General features: G+C 49.3%; 10 protein-coding genes across 10 annotated transcripts; 5 read left to right on the top strand and 5 right to left on the bottom strand.

Moving 5' to 3' along the window:
* UREG_04094 (uncharacterized protein) lies at positions 1-192 on the bottom strand (the record flags this gene model as incomplete). The annotated part of the gene is made up of 1 exon (XM_002544531.1): positions 1-192. The coding sequence occupies one exon, from the start codon at positions 190-192 to the stop codon at positions 1-3; it is 192 nt and encodes a 63-aa protein (XP_002544577.1).
* A 327-nt stretch (positions 193-519) lies between these two features.
* Positions 520-1,849, bottom strand: UREG_04093 (uncharacterized protein; the record flags this gene model as incomplete). Its single annotated transcript, XM_002544530.1, has 3 exons — positions 520-635; positions 1,481-1,596; positions 1,695-1,849. The coding sequence occupies 3 exons, from the start codon at positions 1,847-1,849 to the stop codon at positions 520-522; spliced, it is 387 nt and encodes a 128-aa protein (XP_002544576.1).
* A 3,523-nt stretch (positions 1,850-5,372) lies between these two features.
* Positions 5,373-6,112, top strand: UREG_04092 (uncharacterized protein; the record flags this gene model as incomplete). Its single annotated transcript, XM_002544529.1, has 4 exons — positions 5,373-5,428; positions 5,455-5,585; positions 5,785-5,861; positions 5,921-6,112. 4 exons carry the CDS (start codon positions 5,373-5,375, stop codon positions 6,110-6,112), a joined length of 456 nt encoding a protein of 151 aa, XP_002544575.1.
* A 1,099-nt stretch (positions 6,113-7,211) lies between these two features.
* UREG_04091 (uncharacterized protein) lies at positions 7,212-10,158 on the bottom strand (the record flags this gene model as incomplete). Its single annotated transcript, XM_002544528.1, has 8 exons — positions 7,212-7,510; positions 7,560-7,764; positions 7,817-7,985; positions 8,053-8,086; positions 8,157-9,215; positions 9,346-9,448; positions 9,687-9,830; positions 10,039-10,158. The coding sequence occupies 8 exons, from the start codon at positions 10,156-10,158 to the stop codon at positions 7,212-7,214; spliced, it is 2,133 nt and encodes a 710-aa protein (XP_002544574.1).
* A 1,576-nt stretch (positions 10,159-11,734) lies between these two features.
* UREG_04090 (citrate (Si)-synthase) lies at positions 11,735-13,616 on the top strand (the record flags this gene model as incomplete). The annotated part of the gene is made up of 8 exons (XM_002544527.1): positions 11,735-11,854; positions 11,921-11,985; positions 12,052-12,136; positions 12,193-12,240; positions 12,303-12,363; positions 12,441-12,996; positions 13,062-13,362; positions 13,428-13,616. The coding sequence occupies 8 exons, from the start codon at positions 11,735-11,737 to the stop codon at positions 13,614-13,616; spliced, it is 1,425 nt and encodes a 474-aa protein (XP_002544573.1).
* A 1,175-nt stretch (positions 13,617-14,791) lies between these two features.
* UREG_04089 (mitochondrial DNA replication protein YHM2) lies at positions 14,792-16,090 on the top strand (the record flags this gene model as incomplete). Its single annotated transcript, XM_002544526.1, has 6 exons — positions 14,792-14,873; positions 14,936-14,960; positions 15,032-15,050; positions 15,119-15,215; positions 15,286-15,958; positions 16,036-16,090. The coding sequence occupies 6 exons, from the start codon at positions 14,792-14,794 to the stop codon at positions 16,088-16,090; spliced, it is 951 nt and encodes a 316-aa protein (XP_002544572.1).
* Positions 16,091-16,868: 778 nt separating this feature from the next.
* UREG_04088 (uncharacterized protein) lies at positions 16,869-18,378 on the bottom strand (the record flags this gene model as incomplete). Its single annotated transcript, XM_002544525.1, has 4 exons — positions 16,869-16,964; positions 17,033-17,892; positions 17,942-18,116; positions 18,199-18,378. The coding sequence occupies 4 exons, from the start codon at positions 18,376-18,378 to the stop codon at positions 16,869-16,871; spliced, it is 1,311 nt and encodes a 436-aa protein (XP_002544571.1).
* A 528-nt stretch (positions 18,379-18,906) lies between these two features.
* Positions 18,907-21,061, top strand: UREG_04087 (uncharacterized protein; the record flags this gene model as incomplete). Its single annotated transcript, XM_002544524.1, has 4 exons — positions 18,907-18,915; positions 18,986-19,042; positions 19,112-20,002; positions 20,060-21,061. The coding sequence occupies 4 exons, from the start codon at positions 18,907-18,909 to the stop codon at positions 21,059-21,061; spliced, it is 1,959 nt and encodes a 652-aa protein (XP_002544570.1).
* Positions 21,062-21,386: 325 nt separating this feature from the next.
* On the bottom strand, positions 21,387-22,154 carry UREG_04086 (uncharacterized protein; the record flags this gene model as incomplete). Its single annotated transcript, XM_002544523.1, has 2 exons — positions 21,387-21,803; positions 21,861-22,154. The coding sequence occupies 2 exons, from the start codon at positions 22,152-22,154 to the stop codon at positions 21,387-21,389; spliced, it is 711 nt and encodes a 236-aa protein (XP_002544569.1).
* A 924-nt stretch (positions 22,155-23,078) lies between these two features.
* On the top strand, positions 23,079-24,824 carry UREG_04085 (tubulin alpha chain; the record flags this gene model as incomplete). Its single annotated transcript, XM_002544522.1, has 8 exons — positions 23,079-23,103; positions 23,190-23,230; positions 23,301-23,327; positions 23,387-23,708; positions 23,746-24,045; positions 24,121-24,348; positions 24,391-24,544; positions 24,602-24,824. The coding sequence occupies 8 exons, from the start codon at positions 23,079-23,081 to the stop codon at positions 24,822-24,824; spliced, it is 1,320 nt and encodes a 439-aa protein (XP_002544568.1).
* Between the last annotated feature and the right edge of the window lie 575 nt (positions 24,825-25,399).

Raw genomic sequence — 25,399 nt, 5'->3', positions numbered from 1 at the left:
CTACGCAAGATCATGACCGACCGCCGGCCTTCCAACAAGTTTGTGGAGCAGCAGATTAACTGCAATTTGAACGGTGACGTGATTGTTGACTTTCAAAATGGCGCCCCCTTTTTCTATCTCTTCAGGATAGAGAAGCTTCAGGCAGAGTGTTGTTTCAAGTGTGTGGCTCTCTTCTTTACATTTCTTATCCATTTTGGCGCCCGCGATCAACCCAGGGCACTTCTGTACAGTTCAGCTTCACCCCTGATGGAGCATTTAGCTCCGCGCACAACCTGCAAATCATTTGGGAGCGATCGCCCTTGGCCGTGATCGCACATGAACCAAAATGTCACCGCCGGAACATGTGCATCAGCGAACCTGAAGAAAAATCATCCAGGAAAATGACATCTTCACAGCTGTTAAATTAACAGTACCGAAAGAGAGAGTATTGGCAAGGCCGCAGAACTCAAGTTAAATGACTCCTGGAGCTTTTGCTGTAGGTGCTCTCGGCATTTAGGATCCTCAATGAAAAATGCAAATCTAAACGATAACCCTCTTCTTTTTGGTACACAAAGCACTGCCCCTATATTTCGCAGCAGATTCCTCTTGGGCTTCAAAGAGCCAGTCCTTGCGTCCAATGTTCCACGAGGGCCAAGCTGCCGAGTAACGCCAACATTGGATCTTCACTTGTGGGTGACACCTGCTCATGAACCAAGCACCTATCGAGAGGACTCTGCGACATTACTCGAAATTCAATGCGCCCGCTCGGAAAATCCCGCTGGCAAAAAGCAAAAAGAATGTCGCTATTCATCACTTATCAAGGCGCGTATGCCGTACCTTACACCACGATGCGTGTCTCAGGAGAGGGAAGATTGTGAGTTTCCGGAAAGAAAAGCGAAAGAAGAGGGAAATGATCTCCGCGCGCAGATGGTGTATGTATTAGTATTGCGCGCAACAAAGGAGCACGCCTTTTCCGGCCTCCTTTGAACTCCAGCAACTGGCGATTATACTATTAAAACCTCGAAGCAATTCTGCAAAGACGATCCAACAAGCAAACACTATTTCCCCAGCTGCCGATTGTATCCCCCCGGTTCCTGCTAGAAAGCACCAAATGAACGCTTCTCCCCCGCCGTACCAGGGGTGGGAAAAAAACAAAACAAAAAAAACAAAAGACGCCAGCCGAAAAAGCGGAGGGAACTCTTTTTTGAAATGTAGCATATTGGCCTTGGCGATGGTGACAGGATGGAAGCCCGGGGTCTTGGCGATGGTCGTTTCCGCTGCGGGATCAACAGAGGAGACGAGACGGCTTTCTTTCTTGGAAGGGGAGGTTGTACGGAGGGCCACGTAAGTATATCAGGCGGACGGAGCAACCGCTTTGGGGCAATATGGGCGACGGGGAGGACAGAGGGAAAAGGAGGATAAAATCCCCTTGAGGAACGAAGCAGCGTTCACAAAGCCGTCACCGATGACGAATAGTTAAGAAGTTCTTGTACACACATACTTTTTGCTTCTGAGGGATTTGACACGTTGAGCAGGCCGAGAGGCTGCAGGCCAAGATTGTATGGTTGGTTTGTTACATTGTTACCGCCTCGCGCTGGGTGCGCGGTCCTTGTTGAACTACAGTATTGTTTATGATTATTGATGCCAGGTGCAGTTCAAAGAGCACTGACTACTCCGCATTGGGGCTGCAGTCCTGAGCGGTACGTAAGACCTACAAGCCGCCATCATAGATACGGAGCAACATATGATCGATATTGCCGCTCTTACTGCTCTTTCCATTGCATCCAGAAGACAGCGACGAAGCCAGACTTGCAGAGGAGATGGCCGAATTTGGGATACTCGAGACAAAAGGCCATGACTTCAACGGCATAATGTCGACCCAATCTCGGCTCCCTTTCCGTGCCCATTGCCGCCCTTCATTCTGGAGAAGATCCATATAACGAAAACAAAAGTGCCACGGCCAAGTTTGCCCCGTCTCTCTCCCGTTCTCTCCCCCCTCGTTCAAGTTCCCTCGCAAGTCCTCGACCCACCAAAGGCGTTCAAATAGGGAACAGGAAAACGGAGGGCGAGAAAATTGAAATCTCGGCAACTTCGGCAACAAAATCCTCTTGGGCTCCAGGAACCAAAACCCTGCTGACATAAGCTGCAGCGGTTCACCAAGCTCCGACGCAGGGCGAGCATTGGCAGAATGTGCAAACATTACGCTTTTATGTTTGTCAATATAACTAGATGGAGAGCGTCATGAAGCGCTCTGGAGCAGGCCGTGCAATGGCTGAAAAACGGCCATTATTGCGGTGTTTGAGCCAGACGCATCACCAACATCTGGATATTGACCCCGGCCGCATATACTCTTGTCGAGACTTCCGCCATGGCCGCAGCTTTTCACAAAAAGTGCCTGGCAGGCATGTTGTCTAATCAGCGGTGAGGAGCCTGTCGATGCCGTCAACCAACAGAAACGGACATTCCGTCCTGAGTCGGCAACAAGTCACAAGACGTCACTGGTTGACTAGCAAGGATAGGAAGAAAACATCATCTTCCCCCGAGACGGTTCGCCCACGCCACTGGAAACACTGAATTCGAAATCAACACTCTCCACCGCGATATAGGAAGAAATAACAAGGGCTCCAGAACTCGCGATTGGCTCGGGTTCCTCAACCAGCGGTGCGAGCGCGGCTGGAGATTTCTATTATTTCATGAAATCTCTTTTGCAGAGAAGTCCCGCATGCAACTATGTACTTTTGGAGATCTTCGCTGCCTCCCCCTACGGTATCGCGCTTATTTGTCATTGGACATGCATCGTCGCAGTGAGGATGCCACCCCTCCGGTCGCACGGACCGTTCCGGCAGTTTATCTGCTTGCCACGCCAATTCGATCAAGTTTTTCAAACTGCAAGAATTTTTCCCAAATGGGATGGCTGCAAGATGGCGACAACATCCATCGCGAGTTGACGTAACCTCTCTTGGGTGGGAAGAGGCGAAAAATCTATCGGGCGGCAAAGATTCAGATCTTGCGGTGAGGAGAATACCCATATTTCGAAAAGAAATCACCGAATTTCGTATGCACACGGGTTAAATCGGACGTTTGTGCCCCAGTAGAAAACTTGTATACACACGAATAAATGTTTTTGCGACTTTGTAAAAAGCATCGATGGATATGGGGTTGAACTGCCGATACTGCTCCTTGCTCTCACTAGTCAACTAGTTAATTAGTGGCCCCCAAACCCGCTGCTGTATGCGGGGGAGCCGTTTACGCGCCCCTCACTCCTCCCCCAAATAAGGAGGGCTTTCGAGGTGCAAAATTTAGAAGCGAGATCACCAACGGCAACTCCGGGTGACATTTGGCAGCAATTTTCCGCAACACCAAACGGGTCGAGATCCTTCAAGAATGGATCGGTGGTCATGGCGTTCGCAATACGACATCCAGGGAACATTTCCGCGGCTGAGGAGTTCCGACAAAAATGCCTCAAAATCGGGCGAGAGACAAAAAAGGGCAAACCGGAGCGATGCAAAAACCTTTCTCCGAGGCACGGGGCAGGTTTGTTCTACGTGTCTTCTAGAAGGAGAGAAAAGCCGCGCACTTGCAGGGCATGACATCAGGAACGCTCTGCCAATCAGGCTGCATGCATTAGGTGGTCCGTGTAAGATTAAGCTGCCTTGTGTATGGTCATGTACGGTGCGGTCGTGACGGTATGTTTCGAAACCGTTCAATACGGCGGTCTATCATTTGCGGGACAGCTGCTAGAGAGCTTGGGATCTCCGCGGGACGTGTCCATTGGGGCCGGAGTGAGTGGCATTCGGGCCCGCGGCAGGGGCATGGGCGTTTTGATTACAAGACCGTTTCTCTGTTTCCTCGCCGTGGTTTGAGTCGCTTCTGGCGATTTGGGTCTCCCTGGCTTGATGATTCACCAACTGGAGCAGCTCGCGCAATCCTTGGTTGGGAGTCCAAGGCAGCCGCGTGCCGCCTTGCTGTCAATCAGCCCTTTGCGAGACCAAAGCACTTCCGTTCTCGCTCTCTTTTGGCCTGCTTCTCATTTCCAGAAGGCCAGGGAGAAGGTTTGGCGAGCTTCAGTCACTAAGCCCAGCCAGGCTAGGCCGCTTCACTCGGAAAGCCTCCTGCAGTGGTAACCTATCCAAAGGCTATTCTTGATTCCTGTCAAAATCGCATGGGGTCAAACTTGTGTCGCAAGAAACGAATCGCAGTTTCAGCAGCATAACTAGTCTGTGTGCTAAAATTGGCAAAAGCATTCAAGCCTTCAAAAGCAATCATGCTGCGTAAATCCACCACGGAGCTCGAAGACAATGCTGCTTACAATCGGAGGAGCTAGCAAACAATAATGCCGCATCGCCAACCGAGTTGATTCGTGCAGAATTCCTTGCTCTGTTTTTCTTTTTGCCCAGCGATGGTCTTCCATGCTCTGGATTTCCCTCTGTTCTCCTCGAGCCAGTAGCAAGAGAGCGTGCTGCAGAACAGGAATCGGCTTGCGTTCTCCGTCTTGCGATGCGAGTTGTGCGTGAACACGACGAGAGACACAAAGCTTCCACGCTAGCCATGTGGGATGACGGAGACGAGGTTGCACAATCCCCGGCCCGGTTCAACCCGTAGTGGTTTTGCCCTGCTTTCAATTCCTGACCGGGCAGAGAACCGCAGAGGTGGTTGTGGCCGCTGTCTGGCCTGGGAACCTGCAGCCCGTCCGGAGGAAGTTGTTATCAATTGCCTCACTGTCTCGCGACGCGCAATTGAATCCAAGAGCAACAGAAAATGCAACTCCAGCCTGTTCTTCCCAAGGTTGACAGGAACAGTTTTGACGGGGCTCTTTCTCCCGCATGACCCTAGGATATCAATGCAAGACATGCGAGACTAGCGAAGCAGGAAAGCAGCCAATCTGAATGCACGGGCATCCCCTGATTCTTTACCGCCATCGTATTTGAAGCCCACCGCCAGCGTAATCCGCTCACCTGCAAGTGATCGACGCCAAAAATTGATGTGTGAGCAGACAAGCTTTGCCAACGTGAATCCTCCAGATTTTCTGATGTTGCGATGAATTACGATGATGTTATTGTGCGGAAATCGACTCCGTGGCCGATTCCAAACCACGAAGCCATCTCCATTGCAATTATCGCCTGGGAGTCTTGATAAATCCCCTGTTTTCCCCTTTCTTCGTCATGTGTTTTTCTGTTTGTTTTGAAATTCCCTCTCTTGGCCGACCCTAAGCAAGCTTCCCGTTTTGGAAACTTGAAACGAAAGGGGGAAGGAGGCCCTGTTCGCCGTGCGGGCCAGGCAGGAACCGGACAGGGATGTTGCGACCGGTGCTCGTTTGCGCTTTTTGATGCCGATGATCTTGCATCCCGGCCTCCCAGATCTTCAGATTCATGGGCCGTTGAACTGCGTGAATGATGACAAGAGTCTCGTCCTTCAACGGTTCTGGAATCGTTGGAAAGAACAATATCTGGTAAGTGACAAGAATTCCAATGTCAGGGTTCTCGCGCTGTATCTCACAAGCTCCCTCAGCTCCCTAGCAGACAAGATGACTGTCACCTTTCAACCCGTTTTGCCCCGGACATCTCCAAGTGAATTGAAGCATCATTCATTTATCAACAAATGCATCGGTGAGCTTGACTGGAAGCAACGGATACCCTCCTATTCTTTGCCGTGACTTGGCTATATTGCACACGGGCAATATCAGTCGCGTCAATTATCTATGACTGGTGAAATAACTCGACCGAAACCCAACTATCCTCTGATCTATTTTACTACGCCCTCCTCCCTTCTCGTACCCTACTTCGGTCCAAACTATTTTCGCCGCAGATTTCGCGGCCCAGCGTGCCTCCCAGGCTTTACGGTACCAGATACAGGATGGGATTCAATTTTTACGTGGTTCGGTGGTTAGGATAATTCGCCAGAAGCAGTTTATTCCGATTCCCGTACTCCTACCCTGACGTAGGCGACGCCCGTGGATGGATATGGCAAAAATGCTCGCACTACGATGGCCGGGATCGCAATATCCCCGAAGAAAATCCGGCTGATAACGTCGACTGACTGTGACGATGCAACGTTCGAAAATCAGTGGATTCTCTTCTTTATGTGTGGAGAACCACAGTACCCAGATTTGGTGGCCATGGTGTTCGTTGGATAAAGGAGCATACTCCTTCGGATCTGACGGCGTAGGACGTCACTGAAAAAAAATTAAATTCAGAAAAAGCTTCGTTCCTGGCTTCATCAAGACTGGATAACCGACTGTGGATACTAAGATAAGCTCAAAAGCTTAACCCTGGGAGGCTCTCCTTTTGACCTCGTTCTGCGGTTATCTTTTCGACTGCTATTACATCGCCACACCCTCATATGCCTGATCATGATCAGCCGTCCATGATGGGTTTGTCAGAAACGGCCCAGCGTTGGTCCTTCGTGTCTCTCTTTACGGCACCAATGTAAAGGCCCATCCACGCCACCTGACTTCTAAATTGGGCGCAGAAAAGCTCATATCATATTCCTTTGGTGCTTCCCCCGTCCTTTCTTGGTACCTCTTTATGGTATCGCTTATACATATGCACAAACATCTTGAGTTTCCAAATATATATATAAAGCTAATATTATCTCGTTTCGAAGGGCTGGATTATTGCAGACCCAGATGAATTTATATTGTTCTCTCTCAAGACGTGAAACACTCGCACTGCCGTCTTAAAATCAACTACATAGCAGTAAAACCATGCAAACTGAAAATGAGTATAGTTTTTGACAATGTAAATTCTGAGACTGATAGTTATACAAGTACAAAGTTTTTCTTTAAAAAAGTAGAAAATAGAAAAAGCTCCGACAATCCCAACGTTGGAAGAAGTAGCAGATGAGTAAGAAGAAAAAAAGTCAAAGCAAAGTGATTAGCTGAGAGGGGAAAAAAAACAAAGAAAGAAGTATCAATTATAGAAACAGGGATCAGAGTGAAGAAGTAAAACAAAACCGATGATCCGTAATAAACCGAGACGTGAACAAGCAAAGCGCCAGTGTGTGAGAGAAGAGTGCATCAACAAGGCTTTGTGGAAGTACATTTCTGAGAAAAAGACAACAAAAGACAATGCATAGAACAGATTCGATGCGCTTCCCAAAATGCCGCCGTTCACACAACTCTCACTGCAAGTAAGAAAACCCAATTCCAACGCCGTTCTCTCGAAAGTTGCTATCAGTAAGAGGTATAGACTTTGAAATGCTATGTCACTTTTGCTTTTTCCTTTTTATGCATTTCAACTTCCTGAACCGGGCGCAGGAGGCTGAGGGGTCGTCGTAGACGAGGCTGGCTGCGCACCGCCCATCATGAAGCCAGGAGGAAACATTGGCATGCCAGGGAGCTGGAAACCGAAACCGGGGACAGCTGGTGGGACAGCAACGTTATTGGCGCTGGAATTGTCGTGGTCGCGATCGCTACCAGGTCCATCATCTGAACCACGTTCTTGACGGCGGAATCGAGGTTGTTCAAATGGTGGCCGGCTTGATTGAGGGCCGCGTTTGCCTCCTTGGTCCGTTGCCATTCTTCGACTGATGGCTATCCTCCATGTTAAAATCGATATTTAAAAGCGATGCTAGTTACGTACCTTTTGAGGACACTCCTGCGCCGATTTCGATGTCAGGCTCTTCGACGACCATGCCGCTCTCGATCGGTTTTCCACCGGTGCCTCCGTATTCGGCTGTAAGCATCCATTTCCGATCGGCTTCTGTAAGTCGTTCGATGGGAATAACACTAATGCCGGTTTGATAGTCGCTACAATCTCTTGGGCCAAATCCCACACCCCAGCGCGTCTGGTTTTTCAAGTTAGTAGAACCGTTGATTCAAAGATGGGAAGCCACGTACTCTAAGTTGCATGTCTCCAGACTTGTACTGTTCCATTCCGTCACGGGCAGTCACCGCATCGCGGCGGGTGACCATTTTCACAAAGGCATGGCGCTTATCAATGTTGACAATACACGTCTGAACAGCCCCATATCGGCTGAAGAGTGAGCGGAGATGCGACTCGGATGCCCTGTGCGGTTTCGTGAGCATTTTCTTCGAGACGGGCGCTAGAAAGCACATGGGATTGATATACTTACGTAACACCGCCAACGAACAGGGTTCGACTTAAAACTGCAGTTTTCGAACTACGTTAGCATGGATCTACATAGACACGAACATCGGAATGCGGCTGAATAGATACCTTTGATATTTCCTTGTCCAATAGAATAATCCCATTCGACGTGTTTCGGCCCTGGAGGAGGTAGCGAACTGTCCTTACGAGGAGGTGACGGACTACGGCGACGTCTTCCTGGGGGACTACGTTGGCGATAATCATTACCACGACGACCACCACGTCCATCTCGGCCATCGGCCCGATTGCGGCCGGGAGACTCGCCATGGTACTCTCCATACACAGGGCTATCACGACGGCGAGGAGGAGATGCCTCACGACGCCTTTCCCATCCAGGGGAACGGGAACGACGGCGGAATTGATTCGGAGGAGATCGCATATAATCGTGATCCCTTTCTCTCTCCCGATCTCTGTCACGTGATGATGTGTCATGGGCTGGTGCGCCCCATGCATTCTGGGCAGCCGGCTGGCCAAAGGCAGACAGCATGGCCGCGGGGTTAAGTGCGCCCATGCCGGCATTTGCAGTACTGGAAAGGCTTAAAATTTGCAATGCAGTTGCCCATTGGTCTTGTGGAATGCCTTGCGCGGCTAGCAACTGGATAAGGCCAAGTTGCTGCTGTAACGCTTCAGGAGTGATATTGCTAGGGGCTGATTGAGGCTGCTGCTGTTGCGGCGGCAGTGACGGCAACTGCTGCGGCTGTAGCAACGCAGCGAGCGGATTGTGCGGAGCAAGTGGTTGTGTCTGTGCTTGGTTTGGAAACATATTTGGGGCGAGATTACTCAAGCCTGCAAACTGAGCGGCAAGATTTCCAGCATACGGGTTTACAGCTTGCCCGTTTGGTTGTGGCGCAGTCTGTTCTACAGACGAAGAGATCGGAGCGGGAGCTGTACTCTGCGCATTTAATACATTATTGGAACTAGTTTGAGCGGGAGTAGGAATAGTTGGTGCAGCCGCCGTATTTTGTTTTGCCATATCTGCTAAAGCTTTCAAAATGCTTGAGGTGTCTGGTACTGCTTGAGTTGGAGTCGAGCTAACAGCTGGAACTCCTTGCTGCGGCTGCTGTGTTAATCCTAGAAGGGGATTGAAACCGGGTGCTGGTGATCCTTCGGGAGTGGTAGATTGAACATCTATGAAGACAACGCATACATTAGAATTATGGGTTCACACACCCTAAACTCTGCCCAGTGGCCCTTCTAGAATACGTTTTAAACCACAATGTGGGAGGGCAGGTTCTGTCCGAGAGGGGAGAGGGCTTACTCTGAGATACTGGTGCATTGAGCTTTTGCTTGAAAGATGAGAGCATGGCAGCTGGAAAGGTGGCTCCGCGCTCCCAAATATCCACCAACTTTCTGATTTTGTCCTAAATGAAAAAACGGCCATACGTAAGTTTGAACTATTCAGTCACAGCATGAAGAGCCAAGGAGATGACCTATTAAGGGCAAGGCAACGATAATAACAAGGGGTATACAGGTTAAAAGTTGTTGAAGTCAAGCATAAGGCCAGGAAAAAGGCCAATGAAGCGGATTTAAGGCTCATTATGAGAGCGTCGGCTTGGAGAATGGTTTTGTTTTCAATTTCACATCTAAGAGTACGCGTACCTTTTGATCTTCAGGAGCATTGTTTATTATATCGGTCATGAGCACAGGAAGTAAATCGGTAACTCTCTTGACACCCGCAGCAAATGTGCCATCTAGAGCATTGCTATCCGTTGGCTGACCAGCTTTGCGCGCAGAATCAACCCACTGTCGAGTTACAGAGTCTACGACATAAAGTACGCCAAGTTTGTGTGTTCCTGGAGCTCTTTTAAAGTGGGTATATAGTTTTTGGATCAAGACAGATTCGGACTAAGGAGCATTTGACCAACTATTAGCCTCGAATTCGGGGAAGCCTCAACTCAAGACATCGCAGTTTAATTTTACTTGCGAAAAAGGGATAAACGTGTGACCATACCTGGACGTTGGCAGTACAGAGAGAGGTAATGCCGTCGATTTTCGAGCGAGATACACCGGGGGGCTTCAGTGCAAGCATGGATTGAAGATAGCCATCCAGCTCTGCTACCGCAGATGACATCTTGCGCCGAGATGAGGTTGATACCAGCCCAAAGTCTTATAAAAATCTGCAAGTGCTTTTGAATGCTTTCCAACGCGCCACACGGACGACCAAAGGAGCAGCTTGGCCTCTTCCAAAAAGGGCTCACTTTCGAGGATCTACTGCACGAAACAGGGCTTCGTTGGGCCTCAAGCCAGCGGGGAAAGTGAGTCTAAGTGATGAACGCAATCAATCCAACGCTGATTTTGAAGCTTCTCAGTGATGGGCCAGGGCGGCACTACAGCTCTTCGCGATATGACAGCGAGCGATGGCCTACAGTCGCAGAGGCAAATAGCAAGGCGTTATCGACGTTAGAAAGCCACGTACAGTCGCCGACTCATCTATTAAGCAAGGTAGATGGATAAGGAGGATGGATTTACAACAAGAGAGTCGATGGAAAGAATGATGTTGGATGGAGAAGAAACAGAATTGGGAAGAAGAGTTTGAGCAGCAGAAAAGGCGCTTCGCTTGGGCTGCGCTAGACCTAACTCAGAAACAAGCGCACGTGACTGTACCATTCGGTGGCGGTTCTCCCAACAAGTGCAGAACAAAGCAGTGATATTGATGAGAGCGCTTGAGGACATCACCATTATGCTACATGCTTTGAAATTCCAACAATGAGGCTCACGCTGCTGCTCTGTTATCTCATTCTTGTCACATTTCCGTCTTCCATTGCATCCATTTGGATTTCAACAATGGTTTAGCATTGTGACGTCACTACCACTGTGCCGATGGGGGATATCACTACAAAAGACATTCAACGGGGCAATTTTTTCAGCAGCTTATACATCTTACTCAATGATGCTCAATCGTGATGTATGATGACGCGCGAATCAGGCTCTTTCGTAGACCTTTGGGACAATGCTCTTTGAAACCTCCTGAGAACTCTGCAGTGTGGGAGAGGATTCAAGACAAATACAACACACCCCTGGCAAAGCGAATACAAGAGAGTCACCCTTTGTAGTTATTACACACAAAAATTGTTGCCTTGTATTCCATATCGTGGTCAGTGCCTGTCAATATGATCAACTTGCTTGATGCTGAAGGGCCTCGGTAATTATGTTACATTACAGAGTAACGACGGGAGCTCTCGGGAACAACGGCTCCTGACTATAGACACGGCAATTCTTTGCCAATGCCTGCTTGTAGGCATGGTGTATGTAGCAATCTGCTATGAATTGGCCCTTTCTAGCAGAATTCATGTGAATCAGCTTTCTAGATGGATAGTTCTTTTTCAGAGCAAGAGGACATGTCCAGCAACTATTGACAGAATTTACAAAACATGACAGTATTCCGGTGAATTTACCTTCACGGGCTGGCAGGAATCCCGTACTGGAGCGTACGAAACCTGTTTGCAGCTCTGCAGCCAGGCCTGTAAAAACGTTCTTCCCCAACCATGCCGGGCTAAGAAACGCCCAGTTATTCTTTTTTTTTCTCGCTCTGGCAATTCTAAATTGTTGTTTCTTCCCCAACCCTGACCTCAATTCCCATCTCCCTCCACATTAGCCTTCTCTGAGACATCCTTTCTACTCTCTGTTGGCCTTGTTTGTTTCCGGCGATGGCATCGACACTCAGATTGGGGAGCGCTGCGCTCCGTTCCACCTCTTTTGCCTCCAAGCCCGCCGTTCAGTCTGCGGCTTTCAATTGCTTTCGCTCCTACTCATCTGCAAAGTCCAAGGTTGGTACATTCGGAGAGTGCCGTTATTTGTAGTCGGTAGGCTAACGTGATTCCGGTGTTCCTTAGTCTTTGAAAGACACGTTCGCCGACAAGCTTCCTGGTGAAGTTGAGAAGGTTAAGAAGTTGAGAAAGTGAGTGGATCTATACTCCACGATAATAAAACGAATTGACGATTAACCAATTCATTGTGATTGAAGGGAATTCGGTTCCAAGGTTTTGGGAGAAGTGACTCTCGATCAAGTCTATGGAGGTGCCCGTGGTGTGAAATCTCTTGTCTGGGAGGTATGCGACCCCCTTTGAGGGAAATAGCCGGCGGAATCGGTACTAAATATATCTAGGGATCTGTTCTCGATTCGGAGGAGGGTATTCGTTTCCGAGGATATACGGTATGGTCAAAGCCACGTTGGAAAAGCCTTAATGCGCAATTTCTCACAGGTGGCTCTTTTAGATCCCCGAATGCCAGAAATTACTACCTAAAGCGCCAGGCGGCGAGGAGCCTCTTCCAGAAGGTCAGTGGAAAGACCTCTCCAGATGAGATGAAAGGCAATGGATAATTTAGAAAGGGGAAATCTGACTGAACGAACAGGTCTTTTCTGGCTGCTCCTTACGGGAGAAGTCCCCAGCGAGCAACAGGTCCGTGACCTTTCTGCCGAATGGGCTGCTAGATCCGACGTTCCCAAATTCGTCGAGGAGCTCCTCGATCGCTGCCCAAACACTTTGCATCCAATGGCTCAGTTCTCCCTCGCCGTTACTGCCCTCGAACATGAATCCTCCTTCGCAAAGGCCTATGCCAAGGGCATCAACAAGAAGGACTACTGGCAATACACTTTTGAGGACTCTATGGACTTGATTGCTAAATTGCCCAGTATCGCCTCCAAAATCTACCGCAACGTGTTCAAGGATGGCAAGGTTGCGCCAATCCAGAAAGACAAGGATTATGGCTTCAATTTGGCCAACCAGCTCGGTTATGGAGAGAACAAGGACTTTGTCGAGCTTATGCGCCTTTACCTGACCATCCACTCCGACCATGAGGGTGGCAACGTCAGCGCCCATACCACTCATCTCGTCGGCAGCGCTCTTAGCTCCCCTATGCTTTCTCTTGCTGCCGGCTTGAACGGCCTCGCTGGCCCTCTTCACGGATTGTATGTTGTTTTGAGCTATGATGTTTTTACTCGAAAATGAAATTTTACTGACGCTGCATTCACAGGGCTAACCAGGAGGTGCTCGTCTGGCTCCAGAAGATGAAGAAGGCCATTGGCAACGACCTCAGCGATCAGGCCATCAAGGATTACCTCTGGTCCACCCTGAATGCTGGTCAGGTTGTTCCCGGTTACGGCCACGCCGTCCTCCGCAAGACTGATCCTCGCTACGTCTCTCAGCGCGAGTTCGCCCTCCGCAAATTGCCTGATGACCCAATGTTCAAGCTCGTCAGCCAGGTCTACAAGATTGCTCCCGGCGTTCTTACCGAGCATGGCAAGACGAAGAACCCTTACCCTAATGTGGATGCTGTAAGTGCTCCGGCTCTTCCCCCTTGAGATCTTTTTGCCCCATGTGATTAACGTTGCTGTTGTAGCACTCTGGTGTTCTCCTTCAGTACTATGGCTTGACCGAGGCCAGCTACTACACCGTCCTCTTCGGTGTGTCCCGTGCTCTTGGTGTCCTGCCACAGTTGATCATCGACCGTGCTCTCGGCGCACCGATTGAGCGCCCCAAGTCCTTCAGCACCGAGGCGTATGCCAAACTTGTTGGCGCCAAGTTGTAAACGCTCCAAAATCTTCGGCCTTGAGGAAAGGGCCTCTTCTCTCTGTATAAAACTTGCATGACCTGGCACTCCCCGACTGTCTACCCAGACCTTTTCTTGTTCCGTCGAGCGCACATTTCTTTTCTTACCTATAAATGGGATTATCTGGGTTCAAACGGGAGGTGCAGGGTAGAGGTTCTTGGGTATTGATTTGTGTACAAGTACTGCGAGCTCCGCTTTTGTTGATGTACTAATAGCATAAAAACGTGTGATCTGTATCTCCCCGCCGCTACTCTGTACTCCGTACTCCGTAGCCTGGTGTTGGTTGGAGCTGTTTGTTGGGCTGTTGTTGAATTCAACAAAGCCGAAGTTCGCAGTCCAAGCTCGGCCTTAAAAGACGCCAGCTATCAGCCACACCCTGCAGCCGGCGCATCTGATTGGCGGGAGTGACACGAATACGGCTGACTCAGCGGGTACCTTTCCGTATCCAGCCTAGCGCTTGATGGCACCATCATCCATTAGTCCCGATTAGGTATGTTTGCACTGTTTGAAAGGAGCTGTATCCGCTTAGTCATTCACTGCGCGAGAGGCTTTCATGCGCGGCTTCAGTCCAGACGCTCAGCTTTCTTTTTTCTTTTTCTTCTTCTTCTCTGGAAAAATCTGTGATCGCAAGTCCTCTGTCCAAGCTCCTCGTCGCAGAAAAATCAGGTGCAAAGCCATCTCTTCCGCTTCAATTGCCTTTTACCTCGGTGAGTTTATGCTTTTCACACGCTTTCGCGGCCCCAGAAAGGGGACGGGCCAATGTCCCCCGAACTCGCTGCCCCAAGGTTCTTGGCTAACGATTCGGGTCCCATCAGCGCGCAGGCTCCGGAGCAAAGGATTCCAATCCAAACAGCATCAGCCTGACTTTGCACTCTTCCATCACTGTGATTTCTCAGAGTCTTCTTCCACAGACAGCCTGAATAAAACCAGTCTCGCAGCTACGCCTGATTCAAAGGAGTCTAGCTACCACTTTGCGCGCTGTATAGCTACGATTTCTCCGTTGTCGGAACCACCCCGAATTCAGCGACAAGGGCAGTAGAGGCAACGCTTCTGCTTCCAATTTCGATCTAAAAACCCCCCTTCGAACCAAAACCGGCGAAGACGCCCCCTTCATCCCTTGGTCAGGGCCCCTTTCAGCGTCCCAGTGTCCAGAGATGTCCGCCGCTCAGGTTTCCTCCGCCAACAGCGCTCCTCGAACCATCGAGAAGAAACCCGTCAAGTTCAGCAATTTGCTGCGTAAGTGTTCCTCTTGGGGACCTCCCTTGGTGTTTGGGAGCGATTGACTGACGTTTTCGTAGTTGGCGCTGGTTTGAACTTGTTCGAGTAAGTAGACGATAGAAGCTAGTGGCTACGTTGGATTAGATAGCTAACGGGTACTACTTGCAACCGGATAGGGTCACCACGCTGGGACAGGTATTTACTACGTGCATCTTCTAGTCGCAATGGGAAATTTTTGCTAATTATTTTTTTGTTTTGAGTAGCCGCTGGAAGTGATCAAGACAACCATGGCTGCCAACAGAACCGATACCTTTGCCGGAGCCATGGCGCGGATTTGGGGCCGTGGCGGTGCGCTCGGCTGTGAGTGCCCTCTAATGAATCGTTCGTCATTGTCGCTAGCCCAGCCGCTAACGCACTCTTCCTATATTAGATTTTCAAGGACTCATTCCGTGGGCCTGGATTGAGGCATCGACCAAAGGTGCTGTCCTCCTCTTCGTGGCATCAGAAGCCGAATACCACGCAAGAACTTTCGGAGCATCCGATTTCATTGCTGGAATCAGCGGAGGTATGGCTGGCGGTGTCGCCCAGGCATACGCCACCATGGGTTTCTGTACTTGCATGAAGACGGTGGAGATCACCAAGCACAAGATGGCTGCCGCTGGTGTGAAGCCACCCAGTACCTTTGCTACCTTCATGGACATATATAGACGCGAAGGTATTCGTGGAATTAACCGCGGTGTCAACGCGGTCGCTATTCGCCAAACCACCAACTGGGGTTCTCGATTCGGTCTATCGCGGTTGGCCGAAAGCGCAATCCGCCGTTTCACTGGCAAGGAAGAAGGCCAGAGGCTTAGCGGTTTCGAAAAAATTATTGCGAGCGGTCTCGGTGGCGGGTTGTCTGCCTGGAACCAGCCTATCGAGGTTATTCGAGTTGAGATGCAGAGCAAGACTGAAGACCCTAACCGCCCTAAGAACCTGACTGTGGGCAAGACTTTCAAGTATATTTATAGCACGAACGGAGTCAAGGGATTGTATCGAGGTGTAGCTCCTCGTATAGGCCTTGGTATTTGGCAGACCGTCTGCATGGTTGCTCTCGGTGATATGTAAGCTTGCGGCCCCTATCACTGGCTCCTTTTTTTGGGGGTGGAGGAAGTTTTCACCGCTAACATATCGTCTGCAGGGCTAAGGAAGCTGTCGAGAAGCTGACCGGCGACAAAGTGACTGCTAAACATTAGAGTGTCTAGCTGTGTAGGATCCCACACACCCCTGTATCATTTATGATGTTGCGGGACTTTATTGCTCCATGCTTGCTGAGAAGCTATATTTGTTGATTCTGCTCTGTATGCCTCTTTATAATCACTATAGACTTTTTGTTTTTCTCAGATATACCGGCTTCTATTTTTTTAATCAACTATATCTATTATCCGGCAAAATTCGTTTTGCGTCATTCCATCAAACATGCGGGTAGAAACTATAAAGACCTGCCCAGGATATGATTGCTCGATATCAGTTATTTCAAATCTGTGTCTATAACAGCTTTTGATCTAGCTAATACGTTCAGAGTAGAGGGGGAAAAAAAGGAGGATGAACCAGGCACAAAGGAGACCCAAACCATGGAAGAAATAACTTAACTCATCTTTTTTGATACAAGTACAGTACACAGAAATCTAGATATCCAAACCAAAATTTGAGTCGAGTGGACTCTCTCTCCATCTCATACCTCTGTGTTCGCACACACTCCGATTCTCTTCTCCCTCCCCGTCTCTATACTTCTTTCCCTGCTTACATCGACAAAAGGCAAAGGCTTGAAAAGCAGGCGCTGGACAAGCACAGGGAGTAATGCTTTGAGAAAAGGGAACTGGCAGACAGAGTGAGTGTGTCAAGGAAGAAACTCTCTATAGTGATGGGAAGAATTTTTTTTGGTTCTTTTGGAGGTGGAACATTGGGACGGCAAGGGGGGCAACAAAAGTGAGTTTAGCTTTGGGTATGTTTAAATATTTGATGACTTTATATTTACACGGTTAGACCAAGGTCAGACGCATATGGGATGTGGAAAAGGTCGCCGACGCTGGCGACGGACGCCTTGCCGTTGAGAAGAGATTTAGCGGCCTAAACGTTGGGTTAGAAATTAATGATTAGAAAAGTACACTTTGAGGGAGATTGGGATTTACACGTACCGCCTTGACTTGTTGTTCAGTGACCTTCTCGATGCTCTGGCCAAGTTCGCCCACCTGGAATGGTTTGTTACCATGGACAAGAGCAGATCCAGTAAGCTCCATGCCGGTTGTGAGGCCCTGTCCACTTTCGAGGGCACGGAATTTGGCAACGGCAATGGCCTTCTTGATGTCTTCGCTCGCAATGTCACCAGAAGCGGCCTTCTTGAGGGCCTCGGCGACCTTCTTGCTAGCTGCGCCAACAGATTCGGCCTTTCCGGTGATAGTGATGTAGAGGAGTCCGGCATCAGAGTACGCTGTCTCTTGGGTAGCGACTGAAGCTCCAGAAACGCCCTCAACGGCCTTGGAAAGGAGAGTAGAACCAGCGGACCATTTGATGCTAGACTGACCGCCGAGAAGGGCAGCCAGAACCTTATATTCCGGCTTGTATCCGCTGGTACCGAAGGCGCTGGAGCCAGGGAAAGCAATCACCACGGCGTTCCCAGCTTGGCTTGGAATGCGTTGCTCCCCACCGTAGTACTTGCTGGGTTCACCTGCGACGGCGTTGTATGGGCTACTTGTGGGGGTAGCGGGAACACCAGCAAAAAACTGACCAACCCATTTGGAGACTTCGTTCGCGTTGGAACCACTAGCAACAACAGCAGCAGTGGCTTTGGTGTATGCGCTTTTACCAAACGCCGCAACACCCTCAGCCTCAACGTATTCTTTCAAAGGGGTCAATGGCGATGGCACCAATGGGTTCCCGAGTCCGCGATGGTAAGCAACGCCGTGAACGGCATCAAGAGCCTGAATAGAAGGGTTTGCGGCGGCAGTGTGCTGGGAGGCTTTCACAAGGCCAATGACGAGCTCATCAAGTTCATGGGCTAATACATTAGCAGCGGTTCATATCATTCCAAGCGACGGAGTCCTCACCTGGATATTTCGTGTCCGAAACAACTTCAGCCAGCAATTCAGCATAGTACGGAAGATCAGAGCTAAGGAATCGGGTTTGGAGAACAATGTTCTCTCTGGAATGGTAAGCCGAGAACTCTCCGCCGAGCAGCTCTGATTCTCTGGTAATCCGCAACGCCGATCTCTTGTTCGTTGACTATCAATTGAAAAGAAGTCGTTAGTTTATTCATAACGTTTCCAATCCAAATCCCGGGGAATCACTCGGGGAGCTCTCCCACCTTGAACGCAAAGTTGGCCAACACGTCGGAGTATCCGGGCAATGGCTGGTATCTCGAACCAGCTTTGGCAACGACGGTTAACGTTGTAGTTGGCGCCGGGAAGTCTCGGCAGGCGAGCTTGACGCCGCCGACTTCGGTAGTTTCATAGTCGTATCCCTTTGGAGCGGCAGCGGAAGCCATGCCTCGCTGAGAGGCATTGGTCAGACATTGTTTTCGCAGAGCCCGCACGGCTTGCCGGCTAAAGGAGGTTCGCGACAGCATCATCGCATGTGATGAAGAAATGAGGAGCGGGAAAGGAAGATAAGGCGCAATTGGCGAGAAGGACGGCACTGCGAGCGTCGACAAGCACGGTTTGGGCTCCTTTGCTTCGGATCGAAAAGCCTCTCACGACAAGTCGAACTGAGATGTTCGGGAGGTGAGGTTTGGTCAGCGCCGCGCTGATTGGCTGGATTGACGATACGTCTGGGCAGTACCGTAATGCTGAGTCAGCAGTCTCACTCTGCACCAGATGGCTGGCTCGAGTACGGTAACTTTGGTAACGGTGGATTTCGCCGGGCGGAATGAGTCGATTCTGGTTCTCGCGCCCTGCTTTCTGCCGCAGCCATTCTTATATCCTTTGTTGCGCTCCCTTCCTGGCAGATGACGGCTCGACGGTGATACTAGCGACATCTTCTAGAGGCGCTGGCACCGCTCTAGAAGCTTGCAACGATGTCTCAGGTGAGATAGGGGATTTTTTTTTGGCGCAGATCGGATCCCCGCAGAGTGGGATGCTGATATGATTCATTAGTATGCCGCAGAGCTTTGCAAGCTCCTAATTACAGATAATTTCGGGGAGTTATACTCTGTACGTACGGCCCTAGACCCATTCGGAGGCTAACAGAGTCGGAAGGACTCCAATACTGACGGTGTATAGCTCATCTTCTCCTATCTCCTCCACCATGGCCGACAACCGCTCCCCCGAATCGTCCAAAACACCCACCTATCTCCCCGCCAAGTCAAACATGGGCTTGTCGTCCTTATTCAGCAACATCTCGTCTTCCATTGTACCTCCTTTGACGATGGTATCACATACTACGAATCAGATTGGAGGGCCGCCTATAACTTGGTGAGGCCAGGGAAGTTTACGCAGCTCGTCAAAAACAGACTAGGCAAACATGCCGCCAGGGTCTTTTCAACTATTCTATCTCTTGGCCATGCCAAAATCAGCTATCTCGAGTCCCTCCCTGAACTACAGCCAGGATCCGAACCGGCAGGTAAAATGAATGGCGTGAATGGCACCCATGAGCAGAATGATGAGGCGGTTGATGGCATCGATGGAGAACTGGAGAACGGTACCAACCTAAGTGATGGTCATTCATTGGACGGCCCGGTTCAAAAGTCCAATGGCTATCATGAAGTAGAAGCCGCACCCCAGCTTCAAACAATATTGCAACAGCTTGCCGCCTTTGGCTTCATTATCCGCGTTCGCAATCAGCATTTCCAGAGCCCAGAGGATAACTTTGACGCAGCACTCAAGGCAGTAAAAAGCAATAGCGACGCGGCCGGGCTGAAGGGTAACAAGCTGGAGGCCAAGCTAGCGGAGGATGCAGAGAACCTAGTGAAACAGTGGACGGATGCCACAATATCCCGAGGACTTCCGTCAGCCAGTTTGCTACGGGGTGTGAAACGACGTGTCGACAGCGACGGCTCGTCCGGCCCAAGGAAAAGGTTGAAGCTTGAACACCCCTTGGAAGAAGAAGAGGATGTCGAGGATAGTGACTTTTCAGGAGACGACTACGCGGATGACGAGACGATGCCATTGGACGTGAGTTCCCTTTTTAAAGATGCAGCTTATAAGAAAATGCCCTGCTAATGTGAGTAGGAGAACATGGTGATTCGTGTTAATTACGAGAAGCTTAATGTTGTTCTCAGAAATAGACGACTGCTTGAGCTAGCCGAACAGAATGTAACCGCGGTGACATCCCAAGTATATGAAACGCTTTTGACCAGGATAGAAATCCAAACTCCGACATGTCGCGAACAAAAAGAAGCGATCCCGGAAGGCGAAGAAGCCGAGCAATATTCAGTCCCCGTTCATTTAGACACGATTTCCAAGGATCTTGGCCATGGCGTGGACCTTGCGGGAGTAGGTTCCGGACTTATGCCTGATAAAACCAATGAATTTGCGGGCGAAGATGAAGAAATTAATGGAGATGAGGAGAACGGTTCTGCTCCGAAGCGGCGCGGCCCCAGCCGCAACTACTTAGTTGATCAACACCTGTCCTTTCTTGCTGCAGAACCGAACTTCTTCTGCACACGGCGGATGCAAGCGGGAATGATAACATGGGCCGTAGAATATCGACACCTTGCTAGAAAGTTACGGCATTTGGAGCTCGAACGACTGGTCGAAGCCAGATTCGGCAGTTTTGCGGTTCGAATTGTCAGAGTGTTAGCCGCTAAAGGAAAGCTGGATGAGAAACGTCTACAAGAAATTAGTTTGATGGCATCCAAAGATTTGCGGCAAATTCTGGGGCAGATGGCAAGTTCCGGTTTTGTTGAGCTACAGGAAGTGCCACGTGACGCGCAACGTCAGCCGTCTCGAACTATATATCTATGGTTTTACGATGCAGATCGAGTCCGACTAATGGTTATCGAGGATACGTACAAGAGTATGAGTCGGTGCCTACAGCGAATACGCGTTGAACGGGAAAAGTTGAAATACCTCCTCGAAAAAACAGAGCGCACTGATGTTAAGGGAAATGAAGAGCGCTACCTATCTACAGCAGAGCTACAGACTCTCAAGGACTGGAAGAACACAGAGGCGATTTTGCTAGGCGAAGTTGCAAGGTTAGACGAGTTGGTCGCCGTGCTGAGAGACTTCTAAGTTGGCTCCTAGCCTTCCATTAATATGGTGTATTTGTACCATTTTTCTCTTTTTGGCTTGTTTATGGTGCAGAATTGGCGCATCCTGGTTTGGAAAACCGGAGCATTCAAAAAACTGGATAGCATTTATTTGGGATATGCAAATGGGCATTTGCGTTCAATATGAAATATAGTTCTAACACAATGATAACTCAGAATCCTGTTCCTTGTATACATCGGTGCCTTGCCATATATCTGGTTAAATATACATGCGCATCAAATGGTACACAACATAATCACAATAACATATATCCGGAGGCGTCTATGCAGGATCATTTAAAGGCTTTTTATTTTGACTTCTGTTCCGCGCTTATTTCCGTTATCGAACCACTCGAAATTATCCCATTAACAAGAGACTGGACAAAACGGCAAGCCCGCCAGGCAACAACTACCACGCAGGCGACGTAGACAGCAGTGGGAATCAACGAGCGAGGGAAAATGTTCATGAGATACGCGTCAAGGATAATATCCACTGCGACCGGTGGAACACTTTCCATCAGGGTCTGGTTGAGAGTGAAGTAATCTGCTGCAGCGTCAACGGCAAGAAAGAGAGTTATGGCATTAGGCGACTTATTTGGCAATGGGGGTAAACGTTGGTTGGCAAGCTGATGGCGTTCGCAAAAGGTTGTGAAAGACGACAATAAGGATGATGAATCGAGAATATCCGACGCCGTGAAAAGATTGAGATCGAAAGAGGTCGGTTGCTAGTGAATGCGTTAAGATTCTTGATCTCGAGATTGAATAGAGAGCTGGTCACCTACAGTCGCGAGCCAGCATATCCGAACCTCATATCGTTGGCCGGGGGATAGGTTAGCGAGGCGGAACCAGGATTTCACTCCTAAGGGATTGGTTTCGGATGGAAAGGAGGCATTTAGATGTTGTCTAATTGATGGGGTAGACGGGGACAATGTGCCCAAATTTGAGAGATTCTCAAGCCGAAGTGACGCTGCTGGGAATTGAGCAGCGTCTATAGGAGGCGCGACGAAAATTGCTTTTTCCACATTGGACAGCACCAGCCGTACAAGTAGAGACCAAAGGATAACAAAAGGCAGCATTGTCAGAGATCCTGGGCTGGATAGTAGCCTCCTGCCTTGGAAACTCTTTAATTTCCCACTCGAAGATAGTGGCCTTTATACGACGGACTGTCCGAAATTCTCAGAGCGGACTAATCTGATAAGCCCTCTTTCGGCCTCAAAACCCGCCAAATTCTAAGAAATAAGTTAGCTGTTGGTTGCCGGGAAGATATAAAGGAGTTTATTCAATCAAGAAGTTATTCTCATTTGGAGTGTCAGAGTCACCGCAGGGATGTAGTAGATCATACCGGACTACCTTTAGTTCAAGGACTAGTCATGAAGTCGATCAATCAAGGGTTGATAATGGCCTCATGTATCTGTAGCGTCCATGATTGAATCTGCGATGAATTCCTATTTTGGCAATCCGCGGAACAACCAGAAGGAAGCTGTTTTATCGTGCGTATTGAACAGGAGTTCGTTACAGTACACGGTACGATGTAATTACCAAACGTCAACATCACGAACCAAAGTTTCGACTTTTAGAGCGTGATTGGCCACAGAAGTTAGAAAACAAACAGTTCGTTACCACAGTCAACAATGCGTTCAAATACTGTAGTTACACAACTTCATCTCCTCTCAGTGTGCATATCAATCAGCCAAAAACTGAGCACTCATCCAGAGGCATTGTTGCTATTATTTTAACAATTGCAATCCCTGTCTACAGAGGAGACGCTGGTTTCCGCTGCTAACTCCTATTAGCCCCTTGGTGGAGACAAAGTGTGACCTAGCTCAGGGTGGTTTTGGTTGGGCCGAAATATTTCTCTGACCTCAATCCGCCTTAGTTACCTGTCTGTTGAACACAAGTCTGCGTCACAACCCAGCTACTCTTCTTTTTTCTAACATCCTTTCTTGTGTGGCTCGTTGTATTTCGCTAGACTGAGAATTTGAACTTATACCTTGCCCATCATGAGAGAGGTGATCAGTTTGAACGGTATGTCCTCAACTGCACTTTCTCTATAACAGCTGACTGTCTATGGAGCGTGAAGATGGGTTGCTGATGAGGATGTTGGTGTATAGTTGGCCAGGCTGGCTGCCAAATGGCAAATTCTTGCTGGGAGGTATGTGTCTTACTGATCGCTTTCAAGTCATCTGGAAATAGTACTAACCCTTGGCCATTTGCGAATATAGCTTTACTGCCTTGAACATGGAATCCAGGTACACATGCGATACATTTACTTTCGCTTTGGCTTCTTGCTAACGTGGTTCTCCTATAGCCAGATGGACGATTGAGTGAAGAACAGAAAGCCGCTGAGCAGGACCAGGGTTTTGAAACTTTCTTCTCTGAGACAGGTGCGCATTCTTGCCCGAATCTACCATACATCTCGCTAAAGCACTCTTCAGGACAGGGTAAATACGTTCCACGAACAATCTACTGTGACCTTGAACCGAACGTCGTCGACGAAGTGCGCACTGGAACATACCGCAACCTGTTCCACCCGGAGCAGATGATCACTGGAAAGGAAGATGCCTCGAACAACTATGCTCGTGGCCCATTATACCGTTGGCAAGGAGATGATCGACAAAGTTATGGACAGAGTGCGACGCGTTGCTGATAACTGCGGTGGCTTACAAGGCTTCCTGGTTTTCCATTCATTCGGTGGTGGTACTGGATCCGGCTTCGGTGCCCTCTTAATGGAGAGATTGGCCGTTGACTTCGCGAAAAAAACCAAACTTGAATTCTGCGTTTATCCTGCTCCCCAGAATGCGACCTCTGTCGTCGAGCCATACAACTCTATTCTCACCACTCACACCACCCTGGAAAACTCCGACTGCAGTTTTATGGTTGATAACGAGGCTATTTACGATGTCTGCCGCAAAAATTTAGGCATCGAACGACCCAGCTATGAGAACCTGAATCGCTTAATTGCACAAGGTGCGTGAAACAAATGATACCCGTCCGAAAGGCTGTGGCTTGCAGACTGGCTTTACCAATACAGATTGAATTTAGTGGTTTCGTCGGTTACCGCATCTCTACGCTTTGACGGTTCTTTGAACGTCGACCTGGCCGAATTCCAAACCAATCTCGTGCCTTATCCTCGTATCCACTTTCCCTTGGTTTCATACGCGCCTGTCGTGTCTGCGGCCAAAGCAGCTCATGAAGCTAACTCCGTTAATGAAATCACCATGGCCTGCTTTGAGCCTCACAGCCAAATGGTCAAGTGCGACCCTCGTAACGGTAAGTATATGGCTACTTGCTTGCTCTATCGTGGCGACGTAGTTCCGAAAGACGTGCACGCTTCCGTGGCCGCCTTGAAGACCAAGCGCACTATCCAATTTGTCGATTGGTGTCCCACCGGCTTCAAAATTGGTATCTGCTATCAGCCGCCAAAGATGGTTCCCAATGGAGATCTTGCAAAGGTTGACCGTGCGGTGTAAGTTGACTGCCCAAATTCCTGGCCAAACTGATACTCTACTAACGCGATCCCCAGTTGTATGCTGGCGAACACGACTGCCATTGGCGAAGCATGGTCTGCGTTGTCCCATAAATTCGACCTTATGTTTGCCAAGCGTGCCTTTGTTCACTGGTATGTGGGCGAAGGTATGGAGGAAGGTGAATTCTCTGAGGCCCGTGAAGATCTCGCCGCCCTTGAGCGTGACTATGAGGAAGTTGCAAGGGATTCTGCGGAGGATGTGCCCGAAGAAGAATACTAAATTCGCAGCGGCTCCACTTGAGTATATCCCAGCTCGATTGGGTTACTTTGTCCAATACCTGTAATGCGTCCATGAGCATATCTTACTTACCTTTAATTTGACAAACTGATTTGGGGTTTAGCTGCAAATTGCTTTCTGTAGAGTAGCAAATCCATCATCCCATTTGCTATCAAACTGCTTTTCCATGACGTCGTATTGATTATATAATACTGAGTGCCTCAAGCCACGATTCAATTGGCTTGTTTGCCAGATCTGCGATGTGATTGGACGCAGCCACAGTTGAGCTTGCTCTCCCCTTTAGAACCTCATTACGAATAGCGAACACCAGCCGCTCCAGCGATGCTTGGACGTCCTTTGACCTGAGGTAGACCGTCACCACAGGCTATATACAACTAGAGATTGCATAACTGCGCTTTTACAGCATCACACGTGTGCTGTATTCTCCACTCCTTAAAGAGTCCATTTCAACCATCCTGCTTGACGCCTTGCGGCCACGTCGAACACCTCCGCCCAGTTGATTCCTCCTGGCTGTCGAGAACGTGAGATTTGACGAGACTGGCGCCCCTGGAGGGGAC

Source organism: Uncinocarpus reesii, genomic scaffold, assembly GCF_000003515.1.
Source record: "Uncinocarpus reesii 1704 scaffold_2 genomic scaffold, whole genome shotgun sequence".
Taxonomy (NCBI): Eukaryota; Fungi; Ascomycota; class Eurotiomycetes; order Onygenales; family Onygenaceae; genus Uncinocarpus; species Uncinocarpus reesii.
This window is presented reverse-complemented; position numbering and strand designations above follow the sequence as displayed.